Genomic DNA, 15,638 nt, shown 5'->3' with positions numbered 1-15,638 from the left:
AATGATAAATTCCTACAAATAAGGTTTACTTCAATTTATTGCTGTTGAAGATGGTTCTACATGTTACTGAATTGTAGGGTGTACATATTTTTATTATGAATGTTGGTTTAAGTTTTGGAAAAAATTACTTCATGTTTAATTTAGACAACTAAATTAGTTGTCTTAATATATATTGATCAACTAAGTTTAAGAATAAGTGGACAATTATATAGGACCATAGTACTGATTAATTTTTAAACTATTAGCTCACTTAACTTTTCCCATGATTTGCTTTTTAGTGTTCTTCTCTGGCTTCAACATAATTATATAACATTTTGGAAGAAAAATGCAGAACAGCAAACCAAAGCTGGAGGCTAAAATGGCAAATATCTCCACAGCTACAGTAAATTTCCCAGGTGAACTCACATAAGCTGGAATAAAAGTGATCCAGACTGCAGAGAACATTAGCATGCTGAATGTAATGAATTTAGCTTCATTAAAATTATCAGGCAATTTTCGAGCCAGAAAAGCCAAAACAAAACATAAAAGTGCCAAAAGTCCTATATAACCAAGCACAGCCCAGAAACCTAAGTTTGAGCCTAAATGGCATTCTAGAATGATCTTGTCTTTGTAGTGTTTTAGATTTTTGAACGGAAAAGGGGGGGATGTTGTTAACCAAAGTACACAAATAAGCACCTGTATGAGAGTGAAGGCAAGTACACTGAGTCTCTGTTGTGGAGGCCCAAACCATTTCATGACATCACTGCCTGGAAGTGTGGCTCTGAAGGCCATTAACACCACTATTGTTTTTCCCAGAACACAGGAAATACAGAGGACGAAAGTAATCCCAAATGCTGTGTGGCGCAGCATACAAGACCATGCAGAGGGCTGTCCGATGAAAGTAAGTGAACAAAGGAAACACAGAGCCAGAGAGAAGAGCAGCAGGAAGCTCAGCTCAGAGTTGTTGGCTTTGACTATTGGTGTATCTTTATATCTAAAAAATATGATCGCTATTATCATTGTCATAAATGCACCAAATATGGACACTGCTGTTAGCAAAATTCCCATAGTTTCCTCATAGGACAAATATTCAATTTCCTTCTTTACACATTCATCCTTGTGTGCATTTGACCAGTAATCTTGCTGGCATTGTTCACATTCAATAGAGTCTGTCATAGAGTGAGAGAAAGAAAATCTTTAAAAAAAAATTAGACAGAGTAATGCACATGTTTAACCCTAATGCTAGTTCTCACAGTGTATTTAAAATATCTTTATTTTACTGAGCATCCTGGACAATCTGCCGCAGGGATTTTTTTTTTTTTACCTGTCATATTACTCATCTCTCCTGCAGCACATGGAATGCAGTCAAAGCAGCATATGGGTTTTCCTTTCTGTACAGCCTTTCTGGTGCCTGGAGGACAGCTCTCATGGCATATAGATACTGGTACCTATTAACGGTATAAATATTCATAATTAAATCCTAAATATGTTCAACATTTTGTCCACGTTTCATTATTAAACAATTTAAACAAATAATAGACATGTCATTATTTAACAAAATATTTGACATTTAGGGAATGTTTCAAAAAAAAAAAAAAAAAAAATCCAAATTGCAATTTGTACAATTTATGTTATACTCACCTTATTTGAATTTTGTGCCCACACAATCGAGGCCATGTTTACTGATAATCGATCAGGAGCAGGAAAAGAGGAGTCGTAAAGTCCAACAGTGACAAATTCACTTTGTTTATCTTTATTTACTTGCCAGTTGATTATTTCATATTTTGCTGGTGGGTCACCATTTACATCAAAATAAACTTCTTCACCTTCTTTGGTCTTGAAACGTACCTTTCTGAGGTGTTCTAAAAACTTGAGAAATAGCATATATATAACATATGTAACATATGTACATGTTAATTTAAAAATTGTGTTTTTTTGGTTAAAAATGAATACAGATTTATTTAAATTAGCTCAGCATGTGTGACAAAGGTCAAAAGTCTATGTGAAAAACTGTCTATCAGTATTAACTCACTGTGAAAGGGTTGGGCTGCTTATTTGTAGGACATGTTTGTTTGCAGCCAAGAAGTTCATGCAGTGTATGGGCAATGGCATACACTCCTTTATATACATTACTGAAAATGGGCATCAAGGACATGTCAGTGAAAGCGTTTTCCATCTCAGACAGTTTCTCTTCTCCTGTGCAGACTGGTGAGTTCTCTGAAACATTCTGCATTGTATATTTACACTTAAACAAAGTCTCCCAAAATTTGGTAAAAATGGCACTTCCTACAGACTTCAGTGGCTTTATATCTAGAATGAAGTCCTTCAGACCTGCCACCTTTGTTTTGGGGATAGCTAGCCCTATGGCTCCTTGCAGAATGTTCTGCTTATCCAGTGTGGCCACTATTGGGTCAGCGATCCAGCCCTCTGTTCCCACCCATTGATATCCAGTTATGTTGTGTTCAGAAAACACATGCACCAAAATTTCCAAATCCCACTGAGTGAGAAATCCTACTATCACTCGAGAAGTGGAGCTTTTAATTTGCTCAACAATTCTCAGCACTTTCTCCTGTGAGTAGGTTCTAAAAAATGGAAGGGAATATTCTAAACAAACGCCCAATTGCTCTGCAACTTTGGTAAAAGTGGCCATTCCATTGTTACCATAATCATCATCTCTTCTTATTGCTCCCACCCAGGTCCAGCCAAAGTGCTTAACCATCTCTGCCAGTGCTCTGCTCTGGTAATAATCGCTGGGAATAGTGCGTAGAAATGAGGGATATTTCCTCTTGTCACTGAGACACTCACAAGTGGCAAAGTAACTGATCTAAAATAAGATTCACACAGGCATCTCAAGCATTAGGTTCAGTCAGGATTTTTCAACCTAATATCAGAAATACACTAAACAATTTCTTTCCATCTGTTTGTTTATTTTACGTTAGAATGGTGTTGTAATACCAAATATATATATATATATATATAGTCTTACTAAGGGAATGCTGAAAGGTCCTACACTCTTTGCTATAGCCATGGACACTGATGAGTATGTCTCTCCTATTATGGCTTGCACCTGGGCTGGCTTTGTGCAGATGTCATCAGAAGCTGAGTTCTCATTTCCATTCACAAGTGTCATTGCCACTTTAACCCCCAATGCTGTGGAACCACAGGTGTCATAGATCTTGTAACCAAGTGAGACTCCAGGCAGTAAAGATGAACTGTTGTTGATCTCCTCTGTTGCAAAGATCAAGGACTGTGAATACTGGAAAGCTCTGAAATCCAGACTGATTATAAACCAGAAAAAGGTCCACTTATATTAGTTAATATTATTTAGCTAACAGTAACTTTACAGCGTATGCATCAGGATTTATATCTTGATTCCAAGAGATGTTCAATAAATGCCTTAAATACTTCTTTTCTTCTGCTACTTACCTCATACACTTCATTGAAGATGGCCTGGCTGAATAGGATGAATCTGTGATTTCCCAACTACTGTGAAAGGGGAAAACTGCTCCAACTATGATGTCACCATTCTTCCATATATGTGGGTATACAGACTCTCCATGCAGGGTACAAGTAGTCATATTAGCTCTGGAAAAATTGATGATGGCCATTACAACATGCAAGAGTGTAAAGATTGACTCCATTTATCACTGCAGATCAAGAGATGAGATGTGTGTGTGTGTGTGTGTGTGAGTGGTCTGATGTGTCATCAAGTTGAACAGGAAGCATGTGTGGTATTTATACAAATCAAAATGTAAAGTCTCTATGGTAAATTTACACTTGTGGCCTATGATCAAAGGAGGTGTGACAATATGACAGCCTGCATTACCTTCACATTTCCATGTTTGTGGTGTTTTCTATTCCTTTTTTCACAATAGTACTATATGGTGGGTAAACATTTCTTTGAACATCTATGCTCCATACATACGGATCTTTGATATGAAAGAATAATGAGCAATGCTAGACAGTCTAAAAACAAAATGTAGAATCATTAAAAATATATATTTAAAGAATTATTTGCATCAATTGCATCTGCCATTCTCCAGCCTCCTTATCCCAAAATCCAAAGAATTTACCATCATGTAGTGAATATGTAGATGAAACGCCTAGACAATTGCAGACTATAATCTCCACTGCCTTTTTTTTTTACATTTACATTACATTTATTCACTTATCAGACGCTTTTATCCAAAGCGACTTACAAATGAGAAAAATACAAGCAAAGCGATATATCAAGCAGAGAACAATACAAGTAGTGCTACCATACAAGATCCATTAATTGAGTTCCAGAAGAAGCAAAGTGCACAGAGTAGAGGTGTAAGTGCAATATTTTTTATTTATTTATTTATTTATTTATTTTTATGAATTGGTTAGGTGTTCATGGAAGAGGTGGGTCTTTAGCTGTTTTTTGAAGATGGTGAGAGATTCTGCGGTCCGGATTGAGGTTCGAAGTTCATTACACCACGGATGAAATTGGCACCTGTGAACCAGTGAAAATAAATCTCCCTCACACTGCAAAAAACACCCCTTTTTTATATAAGTGCATGATGATATATCACCCTTCTGGGGAAAACCATACACTAGCTGTATTTATAACCCCACAATGTTTGATTATTCGGCCATCGTGGGGAATGAATGGCACGGCTATTTAGCTATGCCGAATGTGGAGGAGGTGCGTGCATGCTACCTCTCTCCATCGACAGTAAGTAACTTATGAGGGCTGGCTTTGGCATCCAAGCCATGTAAGGCCAACCTCAGCATTGGTGGGCAAGGCCTATGTGGCAGTGGGTCTCACTTGTTGGTCACTGCATACAATGGCAGTGTTGCAGGCCTACCTACCAAGCAGACCTGCTGAGTGAGCTAGACATACGGTGGTGTTCAGACAGTTCCTTCCCTATCATGTTGAGTTTGCCAGTGCTAGTGCGAGGGAGGCACAGAAGGCGAGTGTGGCAGCCTGCCTCCCCCGGTGCAGAGCCAGGGGAACCGGGTGGCCACAGTCGCAGCCTGCTAATAGGCCTGATCTGAGAAGGATCATAAAGGCCAAGCAGACAAAGAAGGAGTGGACTTAAGGGGCCACAGATGGACGTATCATGGGACATGAGGTTGTTAGGGCAGTTGGCCCCCACTACTACTGTAGGGTCTCCCCTAGCCAAGGCTGTCCCAAGTTTTCAGTCTTCTCTGGTCAGCAAGCTGTCACAGGACAACAAAAATCTGATGCTTTCCCTCCAATAGAATGTGGAAAGGTTAACGTCAGTAAAAGACCATATGGCAGCATGGAAACTACTGCCAAATGTGTCTCCATGGGTTCTGTCTACCAAAGAAAAGGGTTACTAGGTCCAGTTCAGAGCCTGACCCCTCTGGTTCAAAGAGGCCATAGAACATGTACCCAGCTCCCTGAGGGAGGGAGGTTTTTACAGCCGTTATTTCCTGGGCCGAAAAAAATAGAGGAGTATTCCGCCAATTTTAGATCTGCGTCATCTGAACTGTACTCTTTAGACATACAGGTTCAAGATGCTGATGCCCAAACTTATCGTTCCACAGATTCAGTTTGAGGACTGGTTTGTGACGATAGATCTAAAAGGTGCATGTTTCCACAGAGAAATATCGCTAGCTTTATCCCCTTGCACCATCACAAAGTGCATGGATGTCACTCTGGCTCCATTGTGACTCCAGGGCATCCGTGTACTAAATTACCTGGAGGACTGGTTAATTCTAGCACGATCCAGGGAACTGGCGGTTCAACATCGAAATGGTGTTCTCACCCAAATGAGGAGGTTGGGGCTCAGGTTGAACCTCAGAAAAGTATGCTTTCCCCATGCAGTGGACAACTTTTCTAGGGGTTATAAGAATTCTACTACAATGAGTGGGTTTCTATCCCAACATGCGTAGGGTCAATCCTATCAACACTGAGCAAGATTAAGCTGGATCTTGGGAGATTATTGGAGCTTATGGACCTATTGCACAGGAGACCGTTCAGTGGTAGCTGAGAAGTTGGGGGTTTCACCCAAGGATGAAACCTCTGAGAGTAATCAGTGTCATGCGGCGATGCCTACGTGCACTGAGAATTTGAGTGTCCCCGGTTTCTAGCCTTTGGTCACACTCTAGGGGTGTCTCCTTAGTGCAAGATGGTAATGACAGACACCTCCGTCATGGGCTGGAGCACAGTCTTATACAGCTGTCCAGCTCACGGTCTCTGGAGCGGCCATCATCTGGAGCGGCATATAAATTACCTAGAAATGTGGGCCATATTTCTAGCACTGAAATTCCTTCTTCCTCAATTGAGAGGTCACCATGTGTTTACAGACAACACAATGGAGGTCTCATATATTGACCACCAGGGAAGATTATGTCCACACCCCCTGTTCAGGCAGGCACAACTAATTCTTCTCTGGGCAGAAAGAAAGTTTGTCAGTGAGTGCAATGTACATTCTGGAAATATGGGGGCAGACATCTTGTTGAGGCAGGGGCTGAGGCCCAGGAATTGGTGGCTCCATCCACAAGTGGTGGAGTCCATATGGCGAGGTTTGGCCAAATGGGACTGCATGTGTTCACCTCTGAGGAGACAACACATGGCCCGCTGTGGTTCACCCTCACTCCTCCCACACAATTAGGGCTGGACTCCATGGTGCACATGTGGCCAAGGTCACATCTGTACACTTTTCCCCCGATCGCTCTGCTCCCACAAGTTCTAGCGAGAGTTTGCCAAGACAGTCTATGTCTGCTGCTAGTAGCCCCTTATTGACCAACTCGAATATGGCTCTCAGAGATAATATCCCTGCTAGATTGCACTCCTTGGGAGATTCCCATCCTCAGGGATCCACTGTAGACCCATTGAACTGCACAATGGCTACAGTCCTGGAGTTCTTACAAGAACATTTCTCAGCCGGGTGGGCTCCTTCTACAATCAGGGTTTACGTGGCTGCCATTTTGGCCAGCCATGCTCTTGTTGATGAAGCCTCTGTGGTGCAACATCCTCTAACTTCGAGGTTCATGCGTGGTGTCAAGCGGCTAAGGCCCATCTGCAGGCCACGCAAACCTTCCTGGGACCTTTCTGTGGTCCTGGAAAGTCTGCCAGGTGCCCCATTTGAGCACTTAGTGTGGATCTACTGTCTCATGCAGGAGGGCTGATTCATCACCCTCAGCCAGAACTATGGAAACTGTTGTTCTTGCCCCTGAGGGGTACCAGCTCATAGATTCTGGTCTCACAACTGAGGTTGTAGAGACCATGTTAAATGCTAGAGCACCATCCACAAGGAAATTGTATGCACTCAAGTGGCGGCTTTTTTTTTTTTTGTGGTGTGGGGAACGTCAGCTAGACCCAGTGAACTGTGCAATGGCTACAGTCCTGGAGTTCTTTCAAGATCGTTTCTCAGCGGGGTGGGCTACATCTACAATCAGGGTTTACGTGGCTGCCATCTTGGCCAGCCACGCCCCTGTTGATGGAGCCTCTGTGGGGGAACATTCTGTAACTTCGAGGTTCATGTGTGGTGTCAGGTGGCTGAGGCCCATCTGCAGGCCGCACATACCTTCCTGGGCCCTTTCTGTGCTCCTGGAAGGTCTGTCAGGGGCCCCATTTGAGCCCTTAGTGTCAGCCTCTGAGAAGCTTCTGACTCTAAAGGTAGCTCTTCTTCTGGCCCTGACATCTCTCAAGTGAGTAGGCGATCTACAAGCTCTCTCTGTTGCCCCTTCCTGCCTTGACTTGCCCCTGGATTAGCCAAGGCCTTCCTGTACCCTAGGCTGGATTATATTCCTAAAGTGCCTACATCGGCTGCCCACCCTGTGGTGTTGCAGGCTTTCTCATTTTAATTTATTTATTCATTTTCATATGATTCATTTACATGTGATTCATTTACATGTGATTCATTTTCATGTGATTCATTTACATGTGATTCATTTACATGTGATTCATTTTCATGTGATTCATTTACCTTTTCTCTTCTCTCCTCCCTTCCCTTTCCCAAATATTTCATTGGGAAGAAGAAAAAAAAACAAAAAAAAAAAAACAAAACAACCCCCCCCCGGCTCATCATGGCCACTCAATAACTGTCGCTGGTTATATAAATATTACAAAACCCAAGAACAGACACAAAAATTTAAGTGGGAAGTGTCTGTAACTCCATAAAGTATACAAAAAAGGGATGCCATTTATATTTAAAAAAAAAATAATAATAATAAAAAATAAATAAAATAATAAATAAATAAATAAATCATCTAAGTTAGGAGCGTATACAATACCTGTCTTTGCATTAGAGTACCAGCAACTATAATATATCTACCGTTCGCAACAGCAATAAAGTTAGTGGACAAAAACTGCAACCTTTTGTCAATTAAAATAGCGACCCCTCCTACTTTCAAATTAAAGTTCGAGTGGAAGACGTTTCAAATATGTAAAAACCTTAGCTCTCTTGACAGGATTACCTCTGACGTTCCAACAAATAAATCTTAAAGGCGTGCCTGTCCCAGCCGGAGTGGGACCCCCCCTCCCCCCAACACACCCAAAGTCTCCATAAAACAAAGGGAGAAGGCAGTATTTCCCACCAAGAGTTGTCCACAATGTGAAAACAACTCAAAGAGTAAGCCGAACTAACCAACTAAATTACCTAAACAAAAAAAAAAAATTCCAGTAAGCGAAAAGTCCCCTACTGACTTCAAATCTGATAAATAGTCTGCGCACTTTAACAAATAGAATGTCCTTACCTTTTAAAGACTTGTAACAAATAATATAACACAGTGTAGCACGTAAAGATGAGGAAACAACATTAATAAAATGAAATAAACTCTAACCCAGTCAGAGCATCAAAACAGAGAAGCACATTAATACAGAAGTAAATTTAAGAGGAGTGAGTCCACAAAATCTAGATGAAGTAATGCACCGACAATATCTTCAATAGGAATCCGAATTCTGTAGAGCTGGAAGGCCGAGTGCAAAAAAAGAATAAAAGTGAAAAAACCTCCACTATATAGGTGATGCATTTCACCCCGATATCAAGAGTTTAACGTAGTCTCCTGCTTCCTCCGCTGAAATAAAGTCCTTCTGAACACCGTTATATGTAATGCGAAGCTGAGCTGGGTGAAGTATTCCATAGCGAGCGCCCTCAATACCACGAAGTTGATGCCGAACCTCGTTAAACGCAGCCCGGGCCCGGGCTGTCTTGGCTGTGTAGTCAGGGAAAACGGAGATGGTCAAATCCCTCGTTTTAATCTGCTGGATCTCTCTCGCATGGCGTAAAATATCAACACAGTCACTGTGATAGTGGAATCTGCACACAATAGCTCGTGGTCGTTCACCAGGCTTGGCTTCGGCTCAAGGGTCCGGTGGGACCAGTCCAAAACCGGCTCCTTTTCCAGACCAAACGCCTCCTTTAACAAGGCCGCTACAGCAGCGGTTGTACAGGTGTCAACGCCCTCTGGAACTCCGACTATCCTAACGTTATTGCGCCGTGACCTCGACTCCAAATCCTCACACTTATTCTCTAATTGAGTCACGGTCGCAGTGAGAGACTCGATAGTAGTCTTCATATGAACTATGTCATCGGTGCAACCCGAGAGCGCGTGCTGCATTTCCCCAACAGTACCTTTCAGTGTTGATATGGTAGCCTCGGTAGCGACTTTATCACCAGCCTGCTGTGTTTTCACGGCCTGCAGGTCAAGCTGGATAGTATACAGCGCATCCTTGAACATTGCCTGAAACTCCTTTTTAAAAATATCGGCAATGTCCTTCCTCAGTGAAGCCAGCAACTCAAGCTTGAGTGCGGCGAAGTCAGGGAAACTGCTCGGGGACGCGGATTCAGGGGGAGAAGGGGACTCCCTCACGGCGCGCATACTAGGTCTCAGTCATGTCTGAATGCTACCATGGGTTCTTTACAGACATCTTAACGTGCCACAAAGTTAAAAGTGCAAATAAGGAAACGAAGTAGAATAACTCAAAATATATTATATGACCAAAAAGCGCTAATTAATTACAATTTTAATCGAAATCAGCAGGAGCCTCCAACTTCGCGTCTTACTCCATCGAACACCGAATTCGAATCGTTGCAGGCTTTCTGCCCTCCTCCATTCCCCACACCGGAACAAGAGAAAATGCACCTGCTGTCCAGTAATGGCTCTCTGTACTTACGTCCACCGCTCCCGCCAGTGACGTAAGTCGTAGCAGCTGCTGGTCTGCTTTGGTGTCGACAGTAGAGGTGATGCTGTGTCAAAGCAGCGCAAATCTAATTGGATAGTGGAAGCAATCTCTATTGCTTATGAGGCGCGCGTTCTCGCTACGCCTCTGGGCGTAAGGGCTCATTCCACCAGGGCGGTTGCCTCCATGAAGGCTTTGTCCAAAGGGGTATCCTTACAGGATGTGTGTGCTGCTGAAGGTTGATCTACGCCACACACATTCATTCGTTATTACAGCCTGGATATTCATTCCACCCCGTCTCGACTGTCTTGCAGTGACTTTTTTGAACAGGCCGTACCCTTGGTATGACGGAGTGGGTATTCTCGTTCACATAGTGTTATGCTAAATGCAATGTCGAAGTTCCCTTTGAAATGGAACGTCTGGGTTACGCATGTAACCCTGTTCCCTGAGAAGGGAACGAGACGTTGCGTAGCTTTGTCATACCAGGGCAGGCCTGTGAATTCCATGTTTGCTTAGGATAATAGAGGCTGAAGGCATGGTTCACAGGTGCCATATTTATATCACGCGACGCATTTAATTGCCACATCACCTGATCATGGCAGGCGTATAAATAGAGGCATGATTTTACACAAGCTTCAGATACCGGTCACGCGCGCAAGGGCGCTCCTGTAGTGTTATGCTAAATGCAACGTCTCATTCACTTCTCAGGGAACAGGGTTACATGTGCAACCCAGACACTTTCATGGAAGGGTGCTTAGGAAAAAGCCCCTACTCACCAAAAAGAATATGGCAGCATGATTTGCAAACGGTTTGCAGAATTGCATCTGAACAAACCACAAAAGTTCTGTAATAATATCCTTTAGACTGTTTAGACCAAGTTGATGTTGTGTATTAAAATTTGTGTAATCTTGTTTGTAAGAAAAATGTACATTTGAATGTTGTTAACTTTGTTTGAGTTGACTTTTGACCTTGCTTGTGATTGGCTGTGAGAGCATGTGTTAAAAAAAAAAAAAAAAAAAAAGGGTGGTGCACCATTAGGCAGTGTGCAGAAATTGAGTTTTCCTCCAAGTGCATTTGTACAAGAGTTCTTTATTGTTAATTCTTTTAGTTAATATGCAAATAAAAACCATCAATCGAATAGACAATCCATCATAGTATTTGTTTTTTCTACTAAATACATGACAATGGACATGTTTGGTCATCATGTTCAACACCATATTTGGCGAAAACCAAACACAGCCTAACACCACAAACACCTCATACAAACTTTCAAGCATGGTTGGTGGAGGGGTGATGATTTGGCCTGTTTTGCAGCCACAAGTCCAGACCTCAACCCCATGGAGATGCTGTGGTGGGATCTTAAAAAGAGCTGTGTATAAACAAATGTCCTCAGACATCAATGAATTGAAGCAATGTTGTAAATAAGAGTGGCCAAAATTCTCCAAAACAATGTGAGTGAATGATAAATTCCTACAAATAAGGTTTACTTCAATTTATTGCTGTTGAAGATGGTTCTACATGTTACTGAATTGTAGGATGTACTTATTTGTATTATGAATGCTGGTTTAAGTTTTGGAAAAAAAATTACTTCATGTTTAATTTAGACAACTAAATTAGTTGTCTTAATATATATTGATCAACTAAGTTTAAGACTAAGTGGACAATTATATAGGACCATCGTACTGATTAATTTTTAAACTATTAGCTCACTTACCTTTTCCCATGATTTGCTTTTTACTGTTCTTCTCTGGCTTCAACATAATTATATAACATTTTGGAAGAAAAATGCAGAACAGCAAACTGAAGCTGGAGGCTAAAATGGCAAATATTTCCACAGCTACTGTAAATTTCCCAGGTGAACTCACATAAGCTGGAATAAAAGTGATCCAGACTGCAGAGAACATTAGCATGCTGAATGTAATGAATTTAGCTTCATTAAAATTATCAGGCAATTTTCGAGCCAGAAAAGCCAAAACAAAACATAAAAGTGCCAAAATTCCTATATAACCAAGCACAGCCCAGAAACCTAAGTTTGAGCCTAAATGGCATTCTAGAATGATCTTGTCTTTGTAGTGCTTTAGATTTTTGAATGGAAAAGGGGGGGATGTTGTTAACCAAAGTACACAAATAAGCACCTGTATGAGAGTGAAGGCAAGTACACTGAGTCTCTGTTGTGGAGGCCCAAACCATTTCATGACATCACTGCCTGGAAGTGTGGCCCTGAAGGCCATTAACACCACTATTGTTTTTCCCAGAACACAGGAAATACAGAGGACGAAAGTAATCCCAAATGCTGTGTGGCGCAGCATACAAGACCATGCAGAGGGCTGTCCGATGAAAGTAAGTGAACAAAGGAAACACAGAGCCAGAGAGAAGAGCAGCAGGAAGCTCAGCTCAGAGTTGTTGGCTTTGACTATTGGTGTATCTTTATATCTAAAGAATATGATCGCTATTACCACTGTCATAAATGCACCAAACATGGACACTGCTGTTAGCAAAATTCCCATAGTTTCCTCATAGGACAAATATTCAATTTCCTTCTTTACACATTCATCCTTGTGTGCATTTGACCAGTAATCTTGCTGGCATTGTTCACATTCAATAGAGTCTGTCATAGAGTGAGAGAAAGAAAATCTTTTTAAAAAATTAGACAGAGTATTGCACATGTTTAACCCTAATGCTAGTTCTCACAGTGTCTTTAAAATATCTTTATTATACTGAGCATCCTGGACAATCTGCCGCAGGGATTTTTTTTTACCTGTCATATTACTCATTTCTCCTGCAGCACATGGAATGCAGTCAAAGCAGCATATGGGTTTTCCTTTCTGTACAGCCTTTCTGGTGCCTGGAGGACAGCTCTCATGGCATATAGATACTGGTACCTATTAACGGTATAAATATTCATAATTAAATCCTAAATATGTTCAACATTTTGTCCACGTTTGATTATTAAAAAATTTAAACAAACAATAGACATGTCATTATTTAACAAAATATTTGACATTTAGGGAATGTTTAAAAAAACAAAAAACAAAAAAAAAAATCCAAATTGCAATTTGTACAATTTATGTTATACTCACCTTATTTGAATTTTGTGCCCACACAATCGAGGCCATGTTTACTGATAATGGAGCAGGAAAAGAGGAGTCGTAAAGTCCAACAGTGACAAATTCACTTTGTTTTTCTTTATTTACTTGCCAGTTGATTATTTCATATTTTGCTGGTGGGTCACCATTTACATCAAAATAAACTTCTTCACCTTCTTTGGTCTTGAAACGTACCTTTCTGAGGTGTTCTAAAAACTTGAGAAATAGCATATATATAACATATGTAACATATGTACATGTTAATTTAAAAATTGTGTTTTTTTGGTTAAAAATGAATACAGATTTATTTAAATTAGCTCAGCATGTGTGACAAAGGCCAAAAGTCTATGTGAAAAACTGTCTATCAGTATTAACTCACTGTGAAAGGGTTGGGCTGCTTATTTGTAGGACATGTTTGTTTGCAGCCAAGAAGTTCATGCAGTGTATGGGCAATGGCATACACTCCTTTATATACATTACTGAAAATGGGCATCAAGGACATGTCAGTGAAAGCGTTTTCCATCTCAGACAGTTTCTCTTCTCCTGTGCAGACTGGTGAGTTCTCTGAAACATTCTGCACTGTATATTTACACTTAAACAAAGTCTCCCAAAATTTGGTAAAAATGGCACTTCCTACAGACTTCAGTGGCTTTATATCTAGAATGAAGTCCTTCAGACCTGCCACCTTTGTTTTGGGGATAGCTAGCCCTATGGCTCCTTGCAGAATGTTGTGCTTATCCTGTGTGGCCACTATTGGGTCAGCGATCCAGCCCTCTGTTCCCACCCATTGATATCCAGTTATGTTGTGTTCAGAAAACACATGCACCAAAACTTCCAAATCCAAATGAGTGAGAAATCCCACTATCACTCGAGAAGTGGAGCTTTTAATTTGCTCAACAATTCTCAGCACTTTCTCCTGTGAGTAGGTTCTAAAAAATGGAAGGGAATATTCTAAACAAACGCCCAATTGCTCTGCAACTTTGGTAAAAGTGGCCATTCCATTGTTACCATAATCATCATCTCTTCTTATTGCTCCCACCCAGGTCCAGCCAAAGTGCTTAACCATCTCTGCCAGTGCTCTGCTCTGGTAATAATCGCTGGGAATAGTGCGTAGAAATGAGGGATATTTCCTCTTGTCACTGAGACACTCACAAGTGGCAAAGTAACTGATCTAAAATAAGATTCACACAGGCATCTGAAGCATTAGGTTCAGTCAGGATTTTTCAACCTAACATCAGAAATACACTAACAATTTCTTTCCATCGGTTTGTTTATTTTATGTTAGAATGGTGTTGTAATACCAAATATATATATATATATATATAGTCTTACTAAGGGAATGCTGAAAGGTCCTACACTCTTTGCTATAGCCATGGACACTGATGAGTAGTTCTCTCCTATTATGGCTTGCACCTGTGCTGGCTTTGTGCAGATGTCATCAGAAGCTGAGTTCTCATTTCCATTAATAAGCGTCATTGCCACTTTAACCCCCAATGCTGTGGAACCACAGGTGTCATAGATCTTGTAACCAAGCGAGACTCCAGGCAGTAAAGATGAACTGTTGTTGATCTCCTCTGTTGCAAAGATCAAGGACTGTGAATACTGGAAAGCTCTGAAGTCCAGACTGATTATAAATCAGAAAAAGGTCCACTTAAATTAGTTAATATTATTTAGCTAGCAGTAATTTTACAGCGTATAGATATAAATATATAAATCAGGATTTATATCTTGATATAAATTATCTTCATATAAATCATGATTTATATCTTGATTCCAACAGATGTTCGATAAATGCCTTAAATACTTCTTTTCTTATGCTACTTACCTCATACACTTCATTGAAGATGGCCTGGCTGAATAGGATGAATCTGTGATTTCCCAACTACTGTGAAAGGGGAAAATTGCTCCAACTATGATGTCACCATTCTTCCATATATGTGGGTATACAGACTCTCCATGCAAGGTACAAGTAGTCATATTAGCTCTGGAAAAATTGATGATGGCCATTACAACATGCATGAGTGTAAAGATTGACTCCATTTATCACTGCAGATCAAGAGATGAGATGTGTGTGTGTGTGTGTGTGTGTGTGTGTGTGTGTGTGTGTGTGTATGTGGTCTGATGTGTCATCAAGTTGAACAGGAAGCATGTGTGGTATTTATACAAATCAAAATGTAAAGTCTCTATGGTAAATTTACAGTTGTGGCCTATGATCAAAGGAGGTGTGACAATATGACAGCCTGCATTACCTTCACATTTCCACGTTTGTGGTGTTTTCTATTCCTTTTTTCACAATAGTACTATATGTTGGGTAAACATTTCTTTGAACATCTATGCTCCATACATACAGATCTTTGATATGAAAGAATAATGAGCAATTCTAGACAGTCTAAAAACAAAATGTAGAATCATTAAAAAAATGTATTTAAAGAATTATTTGCATCAGTTGCATC

General features: G+C 40.7%; 3 protein-coding genes across 3 annotated transcripts; all 3 read right to left on the bottom strand.

Annotated features, from left to right (window-relative positions):
* Window positions 1-246: 246 nt before the first annotated feature.
* On the bottom strand, window positions 247-1,269 carry LOC128606267 (extracellular calcium-sensing receptor-like). Its single transcript, XM_053622306.1, has one exon. It carries the CDS (start codon window positions 1,153-1,155, stop codon window positions 247-249), a length of 909 nt encoding a protein of 302 aa, XP_053478281.1. The 5' UTR covers window positions 1,156-1,269.
* Window positions 1,270-1,866: 597 nt separating this feature from the next.
* LOC128607045 (vomeronasal type-2 receptor 1-like) lies at window positions 1,867-3,191 on the bottom strand. Its single transcript, XM_053623664.1, has 2 exons — window positions 2,990-3,191; window positions 1,867-2,803 (listed from the first exon to the last, which is right to left on the bottom strand). The coding sequence occupies exons 1-2, from the start codon at window positions 3,107-3,109 to the stop codon at window positions 2,003-2,005; spliced, it is 921 nt and encodes a 306-aa protein (XP_053479639.1). The 5' UTR covers window positions 3,110-3,191; the 3' UTR covers window positions 1,867-2,002.
* A 297-nt stretch (window positions 3,192-3,488) lies between these two features.
* LOC128607047 (extracellular calcium-sensing receptor-like) lies at window positions 3,489-15,452 on the bottom strand. The gene is made up of 7 exons (XM_053623666.1): window positions 15,011-15,452; window positions 14,518-14,809; window positions 13,565-14,356; window positions 13,180-13,401; window positions 12,858-12,981; window positions 11,814-12,707; window positions 3,489-3,564 (listed from the first exon to the last, which is right to left on the bottom strand). Exons 1-7 carry the CDS (start codon window positions 15,223-15,225, stop codon window positions 3,554-3,556), a joined length of 2,550 nt encoding a protein of 849 aa, XP_053479641.1. The 5' UTR covers window positions 15,226-15,452; the 3' UTR covers window positions 3,489-3,553.
* Between the last annotated feature and the right edge of the window lie 186 nt (window positions 15,453-15,638).

Source organism: Ictalurus furcatus, chromosome 4, assembly GCF_023375685.1.
Source record: "Ictalurus furcatus strain D&B chromosome 4, Billie_1.0, whole genome shotgun sequence".
Lineage (NCBI taxonomy): Eukaryota > Metazoa > Chordata > Actinopteri > Siluriformes > Ictaluridae > Ictalurus > Ictalurus furcatus.
The sequence above is the reverse complement of the archived record's forward strand: the minus strand, read 5'-3'. Positions and strand labels throughout refer to the sequence as shown.